The following is a 20,543-nucleotide window of genomic DNA, read 5'->3' on the forward strand; positions in this document are numbered from 1 at the left end:
TTGTAACCTTCAAAATTTCTAACGTTAAGTATGCCACGAAAGGAAATCATTGATAATCCTCTGCTCAAGTATTAACAATGACAAGGAGACTTGGCGACGACTAAGCAATGTCCAAAACATGGTCGGGTATAAAGTGCCAGCGGGACACACACAAAGTGAATTTTACTTTCGAATGATTTTCATTCGTGATTTGTATGCGGAGGCATTTTGCCGTGGCATTGAATTCTTTTGCCTCGCTCTCCAGGTGCTGTGTTTTTTTCAATTGGACTTTTCCCACTTGCCGCCTTGCGTGAGTATGTCTTGTTTGATGGACACCGATGTGTCCTTGCGGATTCGCATTGATGCGAAGATTTCCATTTCAGGCGCGCCTCTCGTCAACAGGAAGCGACGTCAGAAGGGCGACCGTCGTAGTCATGGAGTTGTGTGGACGGGACTTTGGCTGTTCCTCCTACCCAGCCCCATGACACTTCCTATCCCACTCCATTGGGAACCCATGGTCTTTTATTGAAGTCGTTTCCTCAACCTGCCGCACGTTTGCCGGGGCGGCGCCACGTATTCTGGAGGGCAAGAATTAGCGGGTAAGTTAATTTCCGTATTGTTGAGCGCATACTACAGGTGAGTGGAAATAGTCATTTTTGTAATTGATTAAGATTTAGTTTTCATTTATTTTCGAATGTTAGTCTTCTGCATTATTTCCTTATTGTTCTACATTAATATTTCATGGATATATGTCGCGGATTTACTGAAAAAAGGAAAATGCCGTGGACGTGTGTGGTACCGCGTTGCACCACTGGTTATGGCCACAAGACTTCGGGGATTTCGCTTTTTAGAGTCCCCAAGGACCCTGAGAAGCGATGAAACAGCTGTACGATTCCTTTTTTTGGTGTGCTAAAGCTCCAAAATTTATACATATTTTAAATTACAGGTTCTGCTGTTCCAGTGGTCAATGTCATTCACAGTGGAGGAATGAAGTAACACTGAGAAAATGCAAGATGTGCGACGGCTTTCATCAATTATTCATCATTCTCCCCTACTAAATTGAATCTCTTAGAATGATTGGTAATTAGAAATAGAAATTAGTAATAGAAAGAATTAATAGAAATGTTAAATTGTGAGTACTTAAAATTTATTTTTCATGACATTACCTTGCATTGATTGTATAAATAATCTCAGTTTCAATAGCATTGTGTAATCATTCTGGAAATGTAGATTTGATGTGTGTGTACATTATATAAGTTGGAAAAATGTGAATCGTTTTCATTCTTAATACCTCTTTCGATGATTTCTTTTAATGCAGCTGTTATCGATGGTGCGTGCAACTCTCATGAAAAGTACATTTACCGCGTATTAGCAGTATTAGCCTGTGGTTTCTGTCGTACAGTGGCGCCAACTCCATGGGGCCTGAGGGGGCCCGAGCCCCCCCAAAAATTCGTAACAGACGTGAGGAAAAAATGTGTCAGGCTAGTCAATTTTCCCCGGAGTATCCAGATATCGAGATTCGAGTGATCAGGGTTCTAATGTTGATCATATGGCTCTTCTAAAATGCTTAAAAAAACTTAAATTTCACAACTTATAAAATTTACCGGGGCAAGGTCCTCGGTTTGGGCCCCCTCAATATTTATTGTAAGTCGGCACCCCTGCTGTCGTACTACTCATCTTATTTTTGGGCGAGGGATAATATTTCAGATTTTCCAGCACCTGAAAGTGATCAGACATCCGCGAATCCCTCGGATTATATCCATTGCACTGTTTTCGTGGAAGTTTATTCGGAAATTATTTGCAAAATCTCTTTCGTTCTTATCTTTCATATGGTATTTTACTTCCTTAAATCTCAAATTATTCCTTTGGTGAGTAGGCAAGCATCGTTATAAAATAGCCTTTAACGGTAATAATGGTACTTCCGGAAATTATTCACCCCGTTCAACGATTAAATATGCCTATTCTATACCCGCAAAACGTCCCTAGGATAGAATCATTTTTTAGGTTTGCTGTGCCCTGCCATTATTATTATCACTTGATCGAGACTCAGGAGATTAAAAACATTAACACACGTCACTTCATAAGAAGTATTTCACTTCGGCCTTGGTAAGAAGCCGTTTGCGTTTCTGATATTATATTTGTTAATAGTGTTTGAAAGCAAGGAATAACATCTATATTCTTATAAGGCCGTGGAAACATGCCGATGGGCTCAGAGGCAATGGTGCGTACGTAGCTTCTATGACAACTTATATTAACGTTTACCACAAGATAGCTATAAATAATTATTTCCTTAAATATACCTTTCCTCACTACATAGGGTTTTAACTGCTGACAATCTTTCGTTATGGCTGTAACTGATTTTACAAAGGTATGGAAGCAGACGAAGCTGAAATCCAACGCCTTCCATTTGATTAATACTCACGTATGAGAACGATTTCTAGGTATTTTTCGCTATAAGATGTTAAGTGCATATGAACTTGTTAACTAGTAACCATTGTCGATGTGTTTATATTCATTTTTGCCATAAATTAGTTCATAATTACTGAAGTATCGTATACAGATACGTAGGAAACTTGCCCTTCAGGATAGGTGGCGCCCCTACCGGCCTCAACGGGAAACGGCTTCATTAAATGACCATGCCTGAACGGAGAGTGTCCAGACCTTCTCATATTCTAAGACCGTGCTCCTACCTTCCTTTGCAGGTGAATTCCGGAATACGCTATTCTGTCTTATCTCCTGTGAATCAGAAGTACGCCGGCCTTTATGACGAGTCGGAAACTATATTTGCTGTAACAACTGAACGAAAGTCCCCATCTCAACTCATACTCCAAGTTAGTTGCATGCCCCAACCCAAAAATATACTTTCTTTTTCTTGTCGAGGGTGGTAATACTCTATAATGTTGATGAAATGTGTCAATTATATCGATTTTGTGAATGCTTCGAAAGCCTATAATCCAAGCAAAATTGACTACAGTAAACTCTTGATTTTGCGAAGTCAGTGGGACCGGAAAATTGGCACTTCGTAAAATCGAGTTTCGTAAATTCAAACCTTTTTCATAAGTCACGAAAAAAATGTTCGCTTTTGTTTCTTCCGCCGTTTTTTGTCTTTAGTGGTCTTATTTAAATGTTTTCGGTGGTTATTCTCAGTATAATTCATAGAGAAGGCTTTTTGCTATCGATTTATCATGTGAAAAATCGTTAAATAATTATACCACTATAAAATTCCCATTTCTTGTTCATACTTCAACATCAACGATCGCTAAAGAAATTCCCGACCAGTTTAGAAAACGTAATCAAATAATGAATTGCAATGTTTATTATAAGAATTAACAGTTATAAATTTGTGGTTAGGAGCCAATTATAGCTACTATTAAGTATGCAAAAGATAGATATTTGTTTCTGACACCCACGGAATTTTAGCGGCAGCCGGCCTAACCGCCATTTATGTCGCCCTCTATCGCTCAGTGACGAGAAAAAAAGAAAAACAAGGGTCTTAGCCCGTTTCCAAAATAGCCTTCGTAAGTTAATATTTCGAGTTACTTCGTATTTTCAGCAGAATGTGCTCTATTTTCACTGAGATTCGATTACGATCATAAATAACGTAGGATGTGATTATCTTCTGGCGAATATTTGAAGTAAATTCTGTTTGAGTTCTCCGTCCGACTACTGTGTTCCATCATCTTCGCAGACGTTGCCATAAAAGACTTAATTCTTCATCAGGACTGTATTCTTCATACCGGGTGTGAGGTGACCTGTTCATATAGTATGTTTCTCTCCTTTTATGCCGCCAGGAGCAAGGTTCCAACCGGAAAACGACAGGAGAAACATCTTACAGTATCGGAGAAATAAAGATAGAAACGTTATTATCCACATTGATTGTTTTCCTACTAGAGACGTTTTATCATTTCTCAACGTGGTTAAGTATTGGTTCGCTAGCGTGAATTCCCAAAAAATGACACGCAAAAACCTGTACCGTCACCTCATTTTAGTTTTCGTGTTCCTTTCTCCGCCGTATTGAAAGTTAGGCAAAGGATCATTGACATAGAGAAAAGATTTTCTTAGTTTTAGCACTAAAAAATAGTCGCGCCATAATCGTAAATAAATATAGTGTGGAAAGAGCAAAAAAATTAATTTCAATTGAAAAGTCAGCTGAGAAGAAGAGAGACAATTATAAGCGCGGCACCATTTTCCCGATAGTGGAAGATACTTCTTCCGCCTCTCTCCGGTTAATAACTTCCACCCGTTGCAGGTAAAGATGAACCATGCCCTTCTCCACAATCGGGGAACGTTCCCAGTGGGTGGGGTGAATAAGAGTGGGATGGGGATTGCCTGAGGGAAGAAGTGTGGTCAGCACAATGACTGGTGAAGGGGGCAGGACAAAGAAGGGTGGGGAAATGGCCTTCAGCTCTGCCTCAGTCTACTTTTGGGGGCCGTATTTTTTTGCGACGCACACAAGCTCAGTCACCTTAGGGAGGGAGCGAATGGGAAATGCTGGGGTAGGAGGGGTTTGGGATGCGTAAGGTGGGTGTCAGCAAGATCAGCCAAAGGCGGCAGGAGGGAAGGGACGGCTTTGGAAAGACAGAACCACAGCATGGGAGAACGGGAAAGCGCGTGAGAAGAAAGTTCATGGTTAGACTTGGAAGTGCGTCTTCATTACGAGAAGCCTGAAATATAAATTGGCGGTAAATAGAGCCCAGTACTTAAGATATTTAAGTTGTTCATTCACAAAGGCCAATATATACACGAAAAGATAATATGGCGCGGATTGCATGTATCAACGTCCATTTCGGGATGTTATTAATTTCTGTTCCCATTTATAAAAGTAGCAAATAGATTTGAAAGAATGATAATCATGAATAAAAATATCTAAATCGATATCCAAACGCACATGAGCAAAAAAGATGAATGTATACATACCGATCCATCGCAAGTAATACCGCTCAAGCTTCTTCCGGTATAGGACTTTAAAATTCTGGATAATGCCTTGGTCCAAGGGCTGGGACTTGCTAATCGAGTTCGGGGGTAAAAAGAGGACTCGAACATTAGCCAATTTTAGATCTTCCACGTATTTATGAACGGTGGCATTATCCATTATTAAAACAATTTGCTGTTCTCTCCAGCAATTTTTCTCTGTAGACGTATAACCGTTTGCTGGAAAATTTCTCGGGTCATCCAGCTGTTTTTATTTGCATGGTAAAAAACGGGGAGGGCTTCCAATTTTACATGTTTTAAGCACCGTGGCCTTTCAAATTTCCCAATGACAACGGGCTTATTTTGTCCGTGCCCGTTTGGTTGACGCACAGCCCCACAGTAACACGCACTTTACTCTTTTTCCCCCCATGGCACCTTTGCCCTTTGAAACCCAGGGTTGCGTCAGGTAATGCATTAAAAAATAGCCCAGTTTCAGGGGCCAGCGAGGGTGAGCTCGTCGAGGAAAGGGTCCCGGATTAGGGACCCTTCGAAGTACTTCGGCGAAAAGTAGTCAAGTAGTCTTCGAAGTACGTTCACAGCAGTGCAAAGGGTTAATTAGGGGTGTACGAAATACTCCGCGCGACCTTCCTGACATGTTAAACTACGAATTATTGTCGATGCTATGTTTACGAACAGGCACGTAAATAGGGGCATAATGTCAGCCGCGATATTTTAAATCCTACTCCCCCTAAATTCCCACAGTGAGGTTTTTGGCGACCCATTTCTCTCCAAAGTTGCATTATCATTTATGATTTCGCACTTTAGATGGACCACAGTTGGAAGCGCTGATTTTTTAGCTACTTACGCCGGCGTAACTAGTTTTGTTGACAAATTTTTCGCCGTAGTTCGTATAAACGAATGCCATTTGCTCCTAGGGACCGAGCCGAGGTTCGTAAATTCAAAACATTTCGTATAATCGAAACTTCGTATAATCGAATAGCGCCATGTATTTAGCATAGGCTTTTCACCGGGACCGCAATATCACTTCGTATAATCGAAAACTTCGTAAAATCCTGCTTCGTAAAATCAAGAGTTTACTGTATTAATTTAACATGCACGCTTACCTGCAACCTTTGCGGTACATAATTATGGCAGCACCAATAAATAAGCTTCCCGCAGTCTTCACGTTTATTCCGTAACGAGAAGCCTCCGTGGTTGTAGTTCCGTGGCTGTAGGCTCAACTGCTTTCATGCATCGCCTTGCTTCCTTCGGCCCCTCTCTGCATATCACTCATCAGCCATTCCACTCCCCTCGACTCCTCCCGGGACAAAGCCTCATTATGCCAAGCGATCCTTCAAGATCGTTGTCGACCTATTTAAATCCCCCCTCGACCGAATGGCGGCTCTGCCTTTGGAATTGCTTTTGTCCATGCTATTCGTGTTGAATGCCGCTGTGCGAGTACGCGTTCCTTTGTATCTTCCCCGCCTCTTGCTCTGCCTGCACGCTGGAAGCCATGAAAATAGAAACTGGAGGGAGTGAAGTTGGCAAACGTCTCGTCACTGCTAATACCTAATGCTAAGACCCAAAGTATTTGGTAAGAGTTAAAAACTGAAGCATGGATTTATTTTGAATTGAGAAGTTATTATTTATGCCGATAAATTAGAGATTCTGAATAAGATATTAAAATATTAATATTATCTTCCATTTCTTTCCCATGTAGCGGGAAGTAGTTTGGTTTTCAAATCTTATGTTCCCATTCCAGTAAATTTCAACAAGAGCGCTTCATAGTTTTTGCATTTCTTATCTGTGAATATAAAAAGATGCTTTTATGGTTGTCTTCATTGCGTTTCTTAACCGATGGCATTGAATGTTGAAATATGTTTGCCGTTAAGCAAGGAAAAGGTTCATTCGCCTTGTAATATGTTGTTGCCAGCCCTTTTAAGGTCTGTCTAACGGCACGCCTTCCCCAGGTGCTTTTTAATCCCTCCTTTGGTTTCAGCCACCTGTGTCGTTTTCATTTCTTTTAAAAAGTGCTTTCTAATTGGCAGATGGCTGTTATTTTTTTCTGTAATGTCTTAATAAATGAAATTTATAATTATATAATAACAAATTTCACTAATGTATTTTATTTTCCGAAAACTACAATTTCCAGCCGGGTCCAAGGGTTTTACTGCACCAACGACGTTTCGAAGGCTAAGTCTGCCATCGTCTTCAGGGTGAATGGATTAGCCAAGTTGTGTCCTTCCTATATACCGTCGCGTTGGTTTCAGGTGGGCTCTGATTGGTCGACGGTCGGGCCAATGCGTGTCCTCTCCCCCTTCAGCTTTTTCAGAGCTGGTTTCCACGCATTGCTCAGGTGGAAGCCGGAGTCTCGGTTCATGTTTTTCCCCTCAAACCTGATTTCTACTGACTCCTTCAGGACACGGTCCCAGTAATTTTTTCCATTTTAATTAGTCCATCTCAGCATCGGAGGATACCAAAAACCTTATACCACAGGCACCAGTGCCACCCAGGCTGTACCGCCTGCCTAAGGTGCACAAGGAAGGCGTTCCCTTGAGGCCCATTGTGAGCGCAATAGGATCTCCGACATATAACCTGGCGAGACATCTCACAAGTCTTCTGTCCCCCTTCGTGGGCTGGTGCGATCACCACGTCAAGAACTCCACAGATTTCGTCAAGACCCTAAAAACTATTCGGATTGAAGAACAGGACATACTAGTGAGCTTTGATGTCATTTCGCTTTTCACCAGAGTCCCAATCAGTTACACCTTGAAGCTCCTCGAAGCGAGATTCGACCAGAAAACGGTCGACCTCTTCCAACATGTCCTCTCCTCAACGTACCGTATAAGCTCGTGTAAGAGGTGCACCTTTTTTCCCAAAAATTGCAGCCGAAAATGAGGGTGCGCCTCTTACACAAACTTCTTATCTTCCCCCCTCCCCTTCACCGGTCGAAAGTCTGAGGGGAACTGAGTGGCCTTGGTTTTCAGTGTAAGTCAGTTATCTGTAATCCTAGGTCAAAAACAAGCGGCAGGCAGGGGAGTTTCTCCCTTAGTGACGTATTTTTAAAATGCCCTGTTTGCTTTTCTTGTAAGCATCGCGCCGTCACGTCGCACAGTGGTCCGGATCCGGAAAAAGGTGGACAAAAATCATTTTTTCGACTTTCTTGAATCTCACTTAGACTATAGAAGTTATGCAGTAATATGTCTGGGGTATCACCTTTCATGCTTACTTTTTTATAAAAAAATTTGCTTGCTTAGATATATTGCGTCAAAGTAGCACTATTTCTAATGGTAACTTGATTTTTCCGTTTTTTCGAAAATTACGCATTTTAGATTTATTTTTGGCTTTACGCCGCCAATTATATTCGTAAACTAACTTTGCACTATAGTAATATAGACATTTAACTGTCATAAAATATATATTTCAACCTTATAGAGATGTTGATGATTGCTGTAGAATTATTTGAAGGGGAGTAATTTTTTTCGGAAAAATTCGCATAAATGTTGAGTTATAAAAAAAGTGACGTCGATTTGCGCGAATTCGGCTATTGGTGACAATAAAGTACAGTATTATAAAGATATTAGTAAAGAAATTAACTGCAAATCTGTGCGAGTCAGCGAATAACAACGATTTATGTTCCTAGCCGCGGTAGACGTGAGCGTCGACACGCTAGCATCAGCGCAGTGTAGGCACATGGTAAAATGTGTCTCCCACTGTTTCATGGGCCAGAATCACAAAAATAAGAATTTTAGCATTTTAAAACCTATTTTATACTTTGTAATCATCCAAACTTTATCTGTGTGTGGACCAATAGAATAATTTCGGAACAATATGAATTAGGTTAAGCGCAGTTTGGACGCTGGGAGAGGAGATAAAATATTTTCGTCGATCGCTTCTCAGAACGACTTCAATCGCGATTTGGTAATAGATTGAAGTAAATACGACAGGCTACATGCACTGCTACCGGGAAAACCCACAACCGTCTTCCCTTTCTTTCAATCCGAACGGGCAAGAGACCCGTTACCCGAACACGTGTCGGACCTCAGGGAAGTGGGAAGGGGTCTTTAGTCGGGACATTTTGCCATCTTTTGTCATTTTGCTATTTTGCCACTTGGCGCACCACCCAACTTGAGTTTATTGCTTTTCTAGGGGCGGTCTGGCTTGCAAGTGAAGCTGCACGTGTTGATAGATGAGGTCTTTACCCTCCACCCGCTTCCTTTTGGACGGATTTTATTGCAGGTCCGCCGCTAGTATGCATTTTCGCTCAAAATCCAAACATTTCACATTTTCTTTACGGGGTCCAACCCTACCCCAACAAGTTATCCAGGGGAATACCCACATTTCCGTTGGTAAAGATTACTCCTCTTTTTAACACCATCCAAATTTCGGTCGAAACATTTTGGTACCCTTCAGTTTCAACTTCTCTGTCGATGTGAACACATACCCATCACTAATTGCGAAGTCCTATTTTGACTTAAGTTTTTGTGATTTACAGTGATCTCGCAAAGAAGTTATAGTGTTGTGATAACTAAAAAAATTGTGATTAAGTGATTTATTAGTTCCTGACAACCACAAAAATAAGGATTATGGAGCAGGTATACTATGTTTCATTTATTTCCGTTTCTTGTTTCCGTTTCTTGTTTCCGTTTTTTTTTTTAAATTGGTCTGAGACGAGGCACCGCTCTAATTTTTCATATTTTCCCTCTATTTGATATTTAAACTTTTTAGAAAGAAGACTGTTGTGTAGCTTTTTGCAAACCTGTGTTTTTTATTGTTGACTGTCAACAATGTCATGGGCATTTACGCGGCGTAAACTGCACGAAAAAATGCTGGAGAAAAAAGAGAAAACCATAGATGCTCGAAAAAGGAATTTGAATGCATATCTAGAGAGTTTTTTTAGATTACACGGAGACGAGGAGGCAAAACTAGAGCTTAATAACTTTTTAAACATGAATTTTTTTTTATTCCAACGAGAGAGGATGGCGAGCTAGTTCGCGATCAAACTCTTCTTTTTTGAAGAGAAATTGCACTTGGTTGGACAAAATTGTTGATTTCCCTGATGTATTTCGCAACCTTCAAAGCACCTCAGGTTCGTATTTTCCTGGTATTCTAATGGTGATATGGGGTACCCTGGGATATTGTTCTATCAGTCTTATTTTTTAATAGGTACCTACGAATTTAAAAAGAGAATGGGCCTTTTAGTTGATGTGCCGAAGCCAAAATATGGTACATCCAGTGATGGAAACTCAGCTAGGCGCTTCTTCAAAAATTCTCGCCTATCGGCTGAAATTACTGGTGAGGGTCAATATTTTTGAATGCTTTCTTTTCATTGTTGCAATATAACATCTTTTTATTATTGCTTTATGCAGCACTTTTCACATGAAATAACATAGTTAATTAATTTTCAGGAGTAGAGGAAGAGTTAATCTTTCAATACTCAACAATTTTAAGGTCTTTGTCTTGCGGATTTTTGATTGATTCAGTAAAATTTAAAAAGTTCTGCTCGGATACAGCGGAAAATTTTGTGAGACATTATGGTTGGTTTTACATGCCACCCACTGTGCACAAAGTGTTAATACATGGTGCAGATGTCATCGAGTCGGCTCTTCTTCCTATTGGAGAACTGTCGGAGGAGGCCCAGGAATCTCGCAATAAAGACATTAGAATATATCGCGAGCATAACGCGAGAAAAATATCTCGACTTCACACTAATGAGGATATTTTCCGGAGACTGATCCTAATATCAGATCCTTTTACTAGCACATTAGGAACTGAACTAAACAAATGCCGGGGCCTTAAAGATCTTCCGCAGGAGGTTCGTGATCTCTTGGTCTTGCAAGAGTCTCAAAATTCTTCGAGTGAATGAGAAGAGGAGGATGGGTGGGATTCAGAAGAATCTGATGCTGAACAATTATAATACATAATTGTAAATATATGAGGAATAAACTATGATTTTATGAGAATAAAAGAGTCACTTAAATACTATTTTGACACTTATTTAGTAATTACTTTTTAGTCCATACAGAAGAATCTCACGAAATCTGGAAATCGCACCTCTTTAACGTAAGTCAATGCACCCAAAAACCCTACTTTTAGCCGTTTTTTTTTGTTTATTGACTAATTTGAAAGATCATTAACTCATTCTACACAACTAATTATCATTTATTTTAATATTTTATGATTACCGTTTATCTATGCAGTCAGCGTTACAATTAGCCAGTTAATAAGATAAAGTTCCACGATATCGCATGAAATAATAGTTTTTTCGTAAAAATAACTGCAGAAATGAAAATAGCTCGCCAAAAAACATGTAGGGAGCAATTTTTAAAGACATCCAACGAAAATCTGATTTTTGTCCCACTTTTTCGCGATCCGGACCACTGTGCGTCGGTACCCCAGAGGTGAAAATGGAAAAGATCGCGCGGGGGTTTTTCGCTCCGGAGGGCGCGCTAAATTTACTGCCACGAGTGGGCATCCCGCGCCATTTATACTGCATATAGTAATCGCTTATCAAACTTAGAGAAACGCGTATTTTTGAATGACATACCTGGTCAATAGTCAATATCTGTCTTGCCGAGTAATTTCCATTACGCTGAGGACCTGATTTTCCAAAAATCATCTTCAGACGCAAATATGACGATTATTGCAACTGAAAATTATATTGGTATCAAAACCTGCGTTTTTAAAAAATTCGAACGAGTGTGTTCATTGTTGGACTAAATTGTGGATGGTAGAAATCAGAAATGCTTGTAAGTGAAGAGCGCGGAAGGAGAGGTCCAGGGGAAGGAGCGCGATCCCTCCGTCTTCGAAGCAAGCGACGAAATACGGAGGGGAAGGTGCGCGCTCCCTCCCCTCCGTATTTCAAGCTACGAAGCTATGAGCGAAGGAGCACGGGAAGAACACGTCCGATCTTGCATTTGACGTCGTTGCCTTCAAAGCGAAGGGGCGAAGGAGCAGCAATGTGATATATGCAGTTTGCGTTGCATAAAGTTTCCAGTCCGTCTCGTCTTGTTTGAGTGCGCTTATGCTACGCTTGTTTCTGTAACTGTAAATCTTTGTGTCAAACAATTAGATCTTAAAAAACTTAAATTCTGTCAGATATGCGTCTCGTTAGATATCTTTCTTTTTTTGAACCTCGCGCGTGTCACACAATTATTGAAAGCTATCGAGATATCTTCGGGCTCAGTTGATGACTCACCTAGCATTTGGCCTCCAGAAACTGGGAGATCGATCAAGGTCAGTTGGTGAAACGGGGTAGGGATGAAACACGTTTCCATTGTTCCCCTGTAACTTGATGTTTTCCTGTGGGGTCTCGGAAAGGGAAAAAAACGGCAGAGGCATTGGCTGATGGAGGACCGAGGGTGGTTCCGTTAAATCTACGACGTGGTTATTATCCTACGGCGCGTAGATTGCCCGATTGTCGTCCAAGCTCTTGGGAAGGTTCGTGCTAAATGCCTGTCGTGTTTTGCCTTAAAATTTTCCACGGCTGCAATTCTATTGCAATACTCCTGCGAGAGCATTTAAACAAAATTGTTCGTGAGTAGGACAAGCATCGCAGAGCAACGGCGTATGCGAAGAGAGGATCGGAACTCTTTCTACTCCCTCTTATACCGCTGTTACCGCCGCAGTTATCAAAATTTCCTCTCTCAATATTAATTGAAAGAGGAAATTTTCCTTTCCTCTTTCAATTAATATTGAAAGAGGAAAGTTCGATAACTGTCGAAATTCCCGGCGCACGTCTGCAACACCGCGTGGTAGTATAAAAAAAAATGCCGTAAAATTTTTTTTCTTTATAGCTCTGATGCTCAAAATAGGGGTGCGCCTCTTACACGTGTGCGCCTCTTACACAAGCTTATGCGGTACTTACTGTATCAGGGGAAGTTCTACAAGCAGAAAGAAGGAGTACCCATGGGTTCCCCGCTGTCACCGGCCATCGCCAATCTATTCATGGAGGACTTTGAGGAACGAGCACTTGAGTCGGCCCCTCTCCACCGGAAGCACTTTTTTGGATATGTGGATGACGCCTTCATAGTCTGGCCACACGGATCCGAGTCGCTGACGGACTTCCTAGCGCATATGAACAGCGTCCATCCCAACATCAAGTTCACCACGGAGACCGAAAAGGACAACCGGCTACCCTTCCTAGACATCCTGATTGAACAAAGGGCTGACGGCAGCCGAGGACACAGCATGTATCGGAAACCCACGCACAAGGACCTGTACCTCAATGGAAGGAGCCACCACCACCCAGCGCAGAAAAATGGAGTGTTGAGAACTCTCATCCACCGAGCCAAAGCTGTCTCTGACGCCGAACACCTAAAGTCGGAAATTGATCACCTGAGGACTACCTTCCGCTCAAACGGATTTACAGAGGGAGACATCAAAATGACCCTTAAAAAGTCCTTAAGGAAAAAAGCAGAAGCTGATAAACCTGACGTAAAACCAACAGGGAGAGCCTGCCTGCCATATGTCTCAACAATATCCAACAAAATTTCTAGGATATTAAGAAGGCATAATGTGGAGACAATCCACAAACCACTGGGAAAACTCAAGGCCCTTCTCGGAACCACCAAGGATAAATTTGGATTGAAGACATCAGGAGTCTATCGCATACCGTGTGAGTGCGGCCAAGTGTACATCGGGGAGACCGGACGCACCATTGAAAAACGCTTGAAGGAGCACGAAAGATGCATCAGACTGTACTATCCCAATAAGTCTGCAGTGGCCGAGCACAGCCTAGAAAACGGTCACCGAATAAATTTTCAAGATACAAAACTAATATGCCAGGCCAAAAATTACTGGGACCGTGTCCTGAAGGAGTCAGTAGAAATCAGGTTTGAGGGGAAAAACATGAACCGAGACTCCGGCTTCCACCTGAGCAATGCGTGGAAACCAGCTCTGAAAAAGCTGAAGGGGGAGAGGACACGCATTGGCCCGACCGTCGACCAATCAGAGCCCACCTGAAACCAACGCGACGGTATATAGGAAGGACACAACTTGGCTAATCCATTCACCCTGAAGATGATGGCAGACTTAGCCTTCGAAACGTCGGGGCTGACAAACCCTTGGACCCGGCCGGAAACCCGAGAACTCTTCCTCCAGTCTATTCGCCGGGAAAACCTTAGATCCTTCAATAAGACCATATTTTACTTTGTAATCAACAATAGCTTCTGGGAGGTTTGCTATGTAAGAATTTAAAGAAAAGGCTAGTGAAGTGTCTGATCTGGAGTGTAGCGCTTTACGGTGCAGAAACGTGGACACTTAGGAAGGAGGACGAGAGAAGGCTCAAGGCATTCGAGATGTGGGTGTAGCAAAGAATGGAGGAGGTGAAGTGGAGGGAGAGGAGGAGGAACGACAAAGGAGGCTGGACATGGTGGGTGAGCAGAGGCAGCTTTTAGATGAGATACGGAGGAGACAGAAGGTATGGATGGAACGAGTACTTAGAGGGGATGGGATGTTGAAAACAGTGTTAGAGGGAAGAATGTTAGGTAAGCAAGGGAGGGGAAGGAAAAGAATAGGATTTCTGGATAGAATGGAAGGTATTAGGTCATATGGATCACTGAAGAGGGATGTGCAGATGTGATGGGGGGCTCCAGGAGTCCTTAAGCTCTCCATGGAAACTTACCTTAATCGGTAGGATACTTAATAATGATAATCAACTATAACATGTTTCCTTGAAACATATTGCAATACTGAAAACAGCAATCTTGACAATGATAATGAATCGAAGCGTGAGTTTGACATGTATCACGGTCATATCCATTCGGATTGCGTCACTAGTTTGAGAGAGTGCTTGCACGATTATTCAATAATTTTTCTGAGCATATACATAAAGGTAAAAGAATATACAGAATGGCATGGTGACGTTTGCTATTTTACTCATTTAACTATGTTGTCTCTTTTATTCCGATGCTCCATTTTTATGCTAGCCTTGGAACTTTTGGACAGTTTGTCATTTTTTGCCCCGGAATACAACGCTGTACCGTAAAAAAATAGACATTTCACCCAGTCAGCGGTGGCGGAACACCAATGGAGTGGACCGACACACAATATTGATTTTGACAACGCCTCTCTTCTGAACAAAGAAGGCCGCTACTACCCGAGAATAATCAGGGAGGCAATTGAAATCGCCAAAACGACAAAGAACTTCAACCGTGAAGACGGCTACAATCTCGCCAGCGCGTGGAAAAGGGTCTTCAAAGATCCTGACCAATCAGGGCACACCTCGAGAAAAAAGGCGGCAAACGGGGTGTATATAAGATGAACAAATTTCTGCATCAACACTTCAGTGGACCTGAGGAAGCCAACTGGAACGTTGGCGAAATATCGTCCTACAAATGGATAAACGCGGAAGAATACCCGAAAAAACCAGCAGAATTCATCATAATCTCCGCGGAAGCCTACTTGGAAGCTGTACCGTAGTTGGTTTTTCCAGTGAAAAATTTTAAGGATTAAATTTGGCTCCCTGCTATTTTAAAATGACAGAGTGACAGCATTCGGGAATGAGAGCATGCGCCGCCAAAGTATTTTTAAACTTGGCACTTTTTTTCCTTTGTCACATGTAGTTTGAAAAGAGTGTTTATGCTTCGTGTCACGTTTTCAAGTGCTGATAAAGGGCTCTAAAGGCAAGGTAAGGTCGTAGAATTACTCGAATTACTTATCCGAGGGCATAATTGCATGAGTTTGATAGCATGAGTGTGTTTACGTGAGGCCTAATTGCTGAGAAATCCACCGTGTGGCTGCACCCTTGCCATCTCGCTGATGGAATTTTAAAAGCTCATAAATTAACTCCCGTATTCTCCTTTTTCAGGTAAGTTCCGCTGGTGATCCAGGTGAATGTTTATCCCCTCATGCGGCGGCCATTTCTCAGTGAGTACGAAATATTTATCCCTGTTTGCATCGCTTTCTGGGGCCCTATTTCGATGCATCACAATTTTTAATTCAAGCCATCAACTCCATTTGCCTATGGCAGGCACTGTGCAATAAGCTATCCCTTGAGAGGGCGGCATTTAAGTCTAGAAAAATACGAGGCCCTTAAAAAGAAGTTTTTTTCCAGAGCCCTTATCCGCCCCTCGCTATTATGACTCCAATTAATATTCCGAATGAGTTAATGATGGGCTTGCCTCCTTGAAATTATGCACCATTCTCACCATCCGTCTTTCGCCGCAATCAGCCTCTCCACGCCGCCGAGAGATGACTCTGAATCAGGGACCTCCTCACCCGACATCATTTCTCCACGCTACTCCATTAGTGCCATTGTTTCAATAATCGAATAGCAAAGTATATAATTAATCTAATGTTGTTTGGGAAATAAAACTGGAAGGACAGTGGGAGATAAATGGTATAAATGTGTGATTAGGGATGATATACTGTTGACCGAGGAGGTAGCGGGTGCTGGAAAATATTAGTTAGTCTGTAACTGGAAGTGACTAAGATAAGTGGAGGGGTAGTGGTAAGAGGAAGCTGATTGCAGGGACGGAAGACGATGAAATATTAAAAGAGGTCGTTACCTGAAGAATGTAAACATGGAATATGTATTTTGCGCAACAATGGTATCACGGAATTGATTAGAATAGATTAATACACAAAGATTTGGTAAAATGAAGGTAGTTTTTTCAAGGAATTGAATGAAATCACAAAAAGCCTTCTCAAAAAACAATTTTTGAATGAGGGTTAAGCTCTCTGAAAACATGACCATTGAATGGATGAACTCGTAGGTAGTCGTAGGTGCATATTCTAGCTTGCATGCATTCCGGATTGGCCCAATTAATCCGCCCAATAGCCTGACCTGTTCAGGATTTGAGATTATTAATGCGTGAGATGCCGTGGGGCGGGGTGCATTGTGTGAATTCCTGATTTCGCTTTTTAGGCCGTTTCCGTTGCAAATGTTACTCTGCGGAGTGATTATCTCTGGCCTCTGCTCTAACGCAACTAATAAACTCCAAACGATCTAGTAGCTGCAGATATCCAGGCGTGTGAAGGAGTCCGTTTTTGAAATCTCTTAATAGGGTAGTTTCCTTCATCAATGAAAACGAAAGGCATTGATTATTATTCGTTACTCACCATTAGCAAAGCGGAATATTGAAACTATACACAAACCACCGCAAAAACTGCGTGGGGATTTAGTGCGTGTGAAGGACAACTTGGGACTCAGAACACCTGGAGTTTACCGTATCCCATGTCAGTGTGGGAAAGTGTACATCGGAGAGACTGGGCGCACGGTAGAGACACGAATTAAAGAGCATAAGAGGTGTATAAGACTGTTCCATCCGGAGAAATCGGCCCTCGCTGAACACAGCCTAACGGAAGATCATATAATATCTTTCGATGAGGCTCGAGTGATCTCTAAGGCACCTTTGTTTTGGGATCGTCTCCTTAAAGAAGCCATTGAGATCCGGCTGGAGAGGAATAAAGTAAATCGCGATTCTGGGTACACGATAAGCACGGAATGGAAACCGTTAATCAAAAAGATAACGGACAGACGACGACAACAATGCCCCCCGGTTTGAACGGCTATATAAGCGCAGGAAGGCAGGCCTGCAGCACATTCATTCTCTGAGAACGATGGAAGAGTGTTCCGTCGAAACGTTAGACCAAAAAAGTCTCACTGGGCTAGAAACCCGAGAAATATTTATAAGAAATATTCGCCGAGAAAAAACAAGATCATATATCACCATTAGTGAGTTCATAATATACTCCGTCAACACCACTCCGCCACCACTGCGGGAAAGGCGGTGCGTGTCCACCATTGTTAGGCTAAACGCTCCTTAAGATATCTAGTTTTTTTTTTAAGTTCATTGAAAGAATTGTCGGGCATTCAAGAAGAGTTGGGATGTTTTACGATGGCTGTATGAACCAGACTACGAAGCGTTGCAGCTGTGGGAACGTTGGAAATTAAGTGAAACTCATTTATGGAGTTATTAAAAATATTTTTTGCTAAACTATCACGCACACAACATTGCATGATAGCAAACAATGCTCAACGGCTGTTTCCACACTATCCGTATTTAGTGATGTCCCTAAAATGGTGGATTGCGACGAACCTGCTTCGTAGTAATTATGATGCTATCTGCTCACCAATTACCTAGGTACGAAGAGAGAGAAAAAAGCAGAATATGGCTTGCGTGCCGCATTCTGGGAAGGTCTTTGATTTGCCTCGCTCGTACTTGCACAATCTGACGTGTGTACGAAGGTGCAGTCAAAATTGCGCCATGTAAAGCGGTGAATTACTAGAACATATGCGAGAATGCGTGGCCGTGAGATGGCAAAATAGCCCCTGTCCTAATTTCGTTCATTCATTTGCACAATTCCACGACATTTAGAAATTGATGCTGCTCTAACCTGCACAATTCCGTGCCCCATGTAAAACGGCCTTTAGAGAGCCTTGGTCTCGCCTAGAACCCTAGGGGTAAGACCAAGTGGGAGTGTAATTGATGCCGAGAAGTGGCTCTCATAATTAGCCATGCTTCACAATAAGATTCCATAGCTTTGCGAAGGAATGGTAAATTGACTATTGCTTAGGTGTCTAAGACTAATCGAAAATGTCCCAATGAAATTGCTCAACGAACAGTTGGGCTGCATCAGCGCTGAGATGACGGTCCTCGTCATGGATAATAGCATTCCCAGGAGTCAGCATGTCTCTTCTTTTGTTTTTAATGAGATTGGACGTGATTTTTTATAATCTTTCTCACCTAAGCCACAGTGCATCAAAAAAATTCTCTTCGATTGGCATGAAGGTCAAGACATATCATTGCTGCAGCCATTCCTCGAGTTTTCTGTCTGTCGCTCCGCAGTGCACAGTTGGCGGGAGAATCAATTGAGGCAGAGTAGTTAATGAGATTGCATGAACTAATCTTAAACTAACAACTTATGCTAAGAAATGTATGTGAAGACATATGTACCTGGCAAATGAGGAGGATCACTAATCCAACAATTATCTTCGTCTACACTCGTATTAGTGATGAGCTCGCTTGGGTAACAGATTTTTTTAGCTTTCCTTTTCCGCTTCCTCTCCTCACCAGCCATGCTCTCCAGTACCACTTCAAGGTGAGTGTCACTACACTCAGCAGCCTTGCGCTCTACACTCACTGCTTCCAAATAAGAATCTGTGGAAAGTTTTTAATTAAAAGAGTTATGGTCCAAGCAGAAATCTATGCACATAATGAAAACTAAGCACTACACACATATACATACCAAAGTTGGGGGAAACAAACTTCACCCCCAGTATTTCCCAGTTATCCTTGGGAGCAACCTCTTTATGGATTAGTCGGCTCATTGCAACCCAGGAGTACCCAGGGGGTGGGTACCTGGTTACATTCTCACCAACTATCCAGCAGGCTGGAATTGTCTGGACGGTGACGTCCTTGAATTCCCGGTGAGGTAAAAACTCAGCCACCACAAATGGCATTCTGAAAGAAAATATTGTATGTAAAAAATATAGAAAATTAAAAAAAAAAACACAGGCAAGACAACCTACAGTTTCAGTTACCAAAAATGCAAAGGGCAATGCTGACGATCATCCTGCGAAGGTTTCTCCAGCAATGTCCGTGAGTGCAGTTTTCCGAAAATTTGACTAAGGTATTGGTGATGGTGAGAAGCTAACGTCCAAGGAAGATTACAGAAAATAGAAACCATGTCCACTAGGATGGGCCGAAAAAAGGTTTTTTTTCCTGATCAAATTTGCCCTGTGCGAGAAAGTTGCGAAATGATATAGGGATCTTGCACACAAAATTTTTTTCAGATCGGATAATATTAACCACTGCCGCCCGAGCTCTAAAGTTTAAAATTTTGCGAAAAATCAGGCTGATTTCAGAATCAAACGGCTATGAAGACGAATTTAATGAAAATATGGTATAATGGATAATAAAAAAGAGTGGATACATGTTTATAGTTTATGAAAATGAAATTTGAAGTTTTTTTTGACAAAATCTATGGTTAAAAAAATGTCTATGAATTAACAACAAAATTAGAGTATAGACCACCCGCACCACACAACTCATTTTTGCCTACATTTCTAAAACTCCATTTTGGGGGCTAAATTGCTGGTAAAAAAATATTTATTTCGATTAAATTTCATTTCTTATCATATAAGTCATCATATGGTAGTAAATAATCCCACAAAAAGTAGTAATAAGGTAAATTATTTGAAATTAACATCAATCATAATGACGAATAACTTACCTGCGCAGCTATTTTCAACAAGAAATTCAACTTAGGCTTAGAAAAAACAGAACCTGAAAACTAAGCATTTCACTAAGTAGCTCTCTGCAAGTTTCGTAAAGAAACTACCCAGAACTCACCACGAGGAAGAGGCTGCCATCGAGTTCCACCCGTGTCCCCCCCAGCCAACCTTCCGAAGGACACAATTGTGAAAGCACATCAATTACTCTGAGAAAATTATTCTATTCCATTATTATTATTAGTATCCATCTCTTATGTACGATAATGCCCATCCATGCCTGCGTTCTATACTGCACACGGATTTTGATGCTAACATTATCATTTGTACCATCCTTTCAACTGCTTGTGTATGGCAGGGAAAAGGATCTGATACAGATCTTTCCGTAACAAGGTCTTCCAAGTTTTTGTTTGTCATCCCAGCTACTATTGGTGGTTGATTTACCTCAATTGGTTCACAGTCAACCAAGTCAATA

At 41.6% G+C, this 20,543-nt stretch overlaps 1 protein-coding gene across 1 annotated transcript; it reads right to left on the reverse strand.

The window, feature by feature from the left end:
• Positions 1-18,409: 18,409 nt before the first annotated feature.
• LOC124165951 lies at positions 18,410-19,552 on the reverse strand. Its single transcript, XM_046543496.1, has 2 exons — positions 19,084-19,552; positions 18,410-18,995 (listed from the first exon to the last, which is right to left on the reverse strand). Exons 1-2 carry the CDS (start codon positions 19,295-19,297, stop codon positions 18,763-18,765), a joined length of 447 nt encoding a protein of 148 aa, XP_046399452.1. The 5' UTR covers positions 19,298-19,552; the 3' UTR covers positions 18,410-18,762.
• Positions 19,553-20,543: the final 991 nt, after the last annotated feature.

Source organism: Ischnura elegans, chromosome 9 (assembly GCF_921293095.1).
Source record: "Ischnura elegans chromosome 9, ioIscEleg1.1, whole genome shotgun sequence".
Lineage (NCBI taxonomy): Eukaryota > Metazoa > Arthropoda > Insecta > Odonata > Coenagrionidae > Ischnura > Ischnura elegans.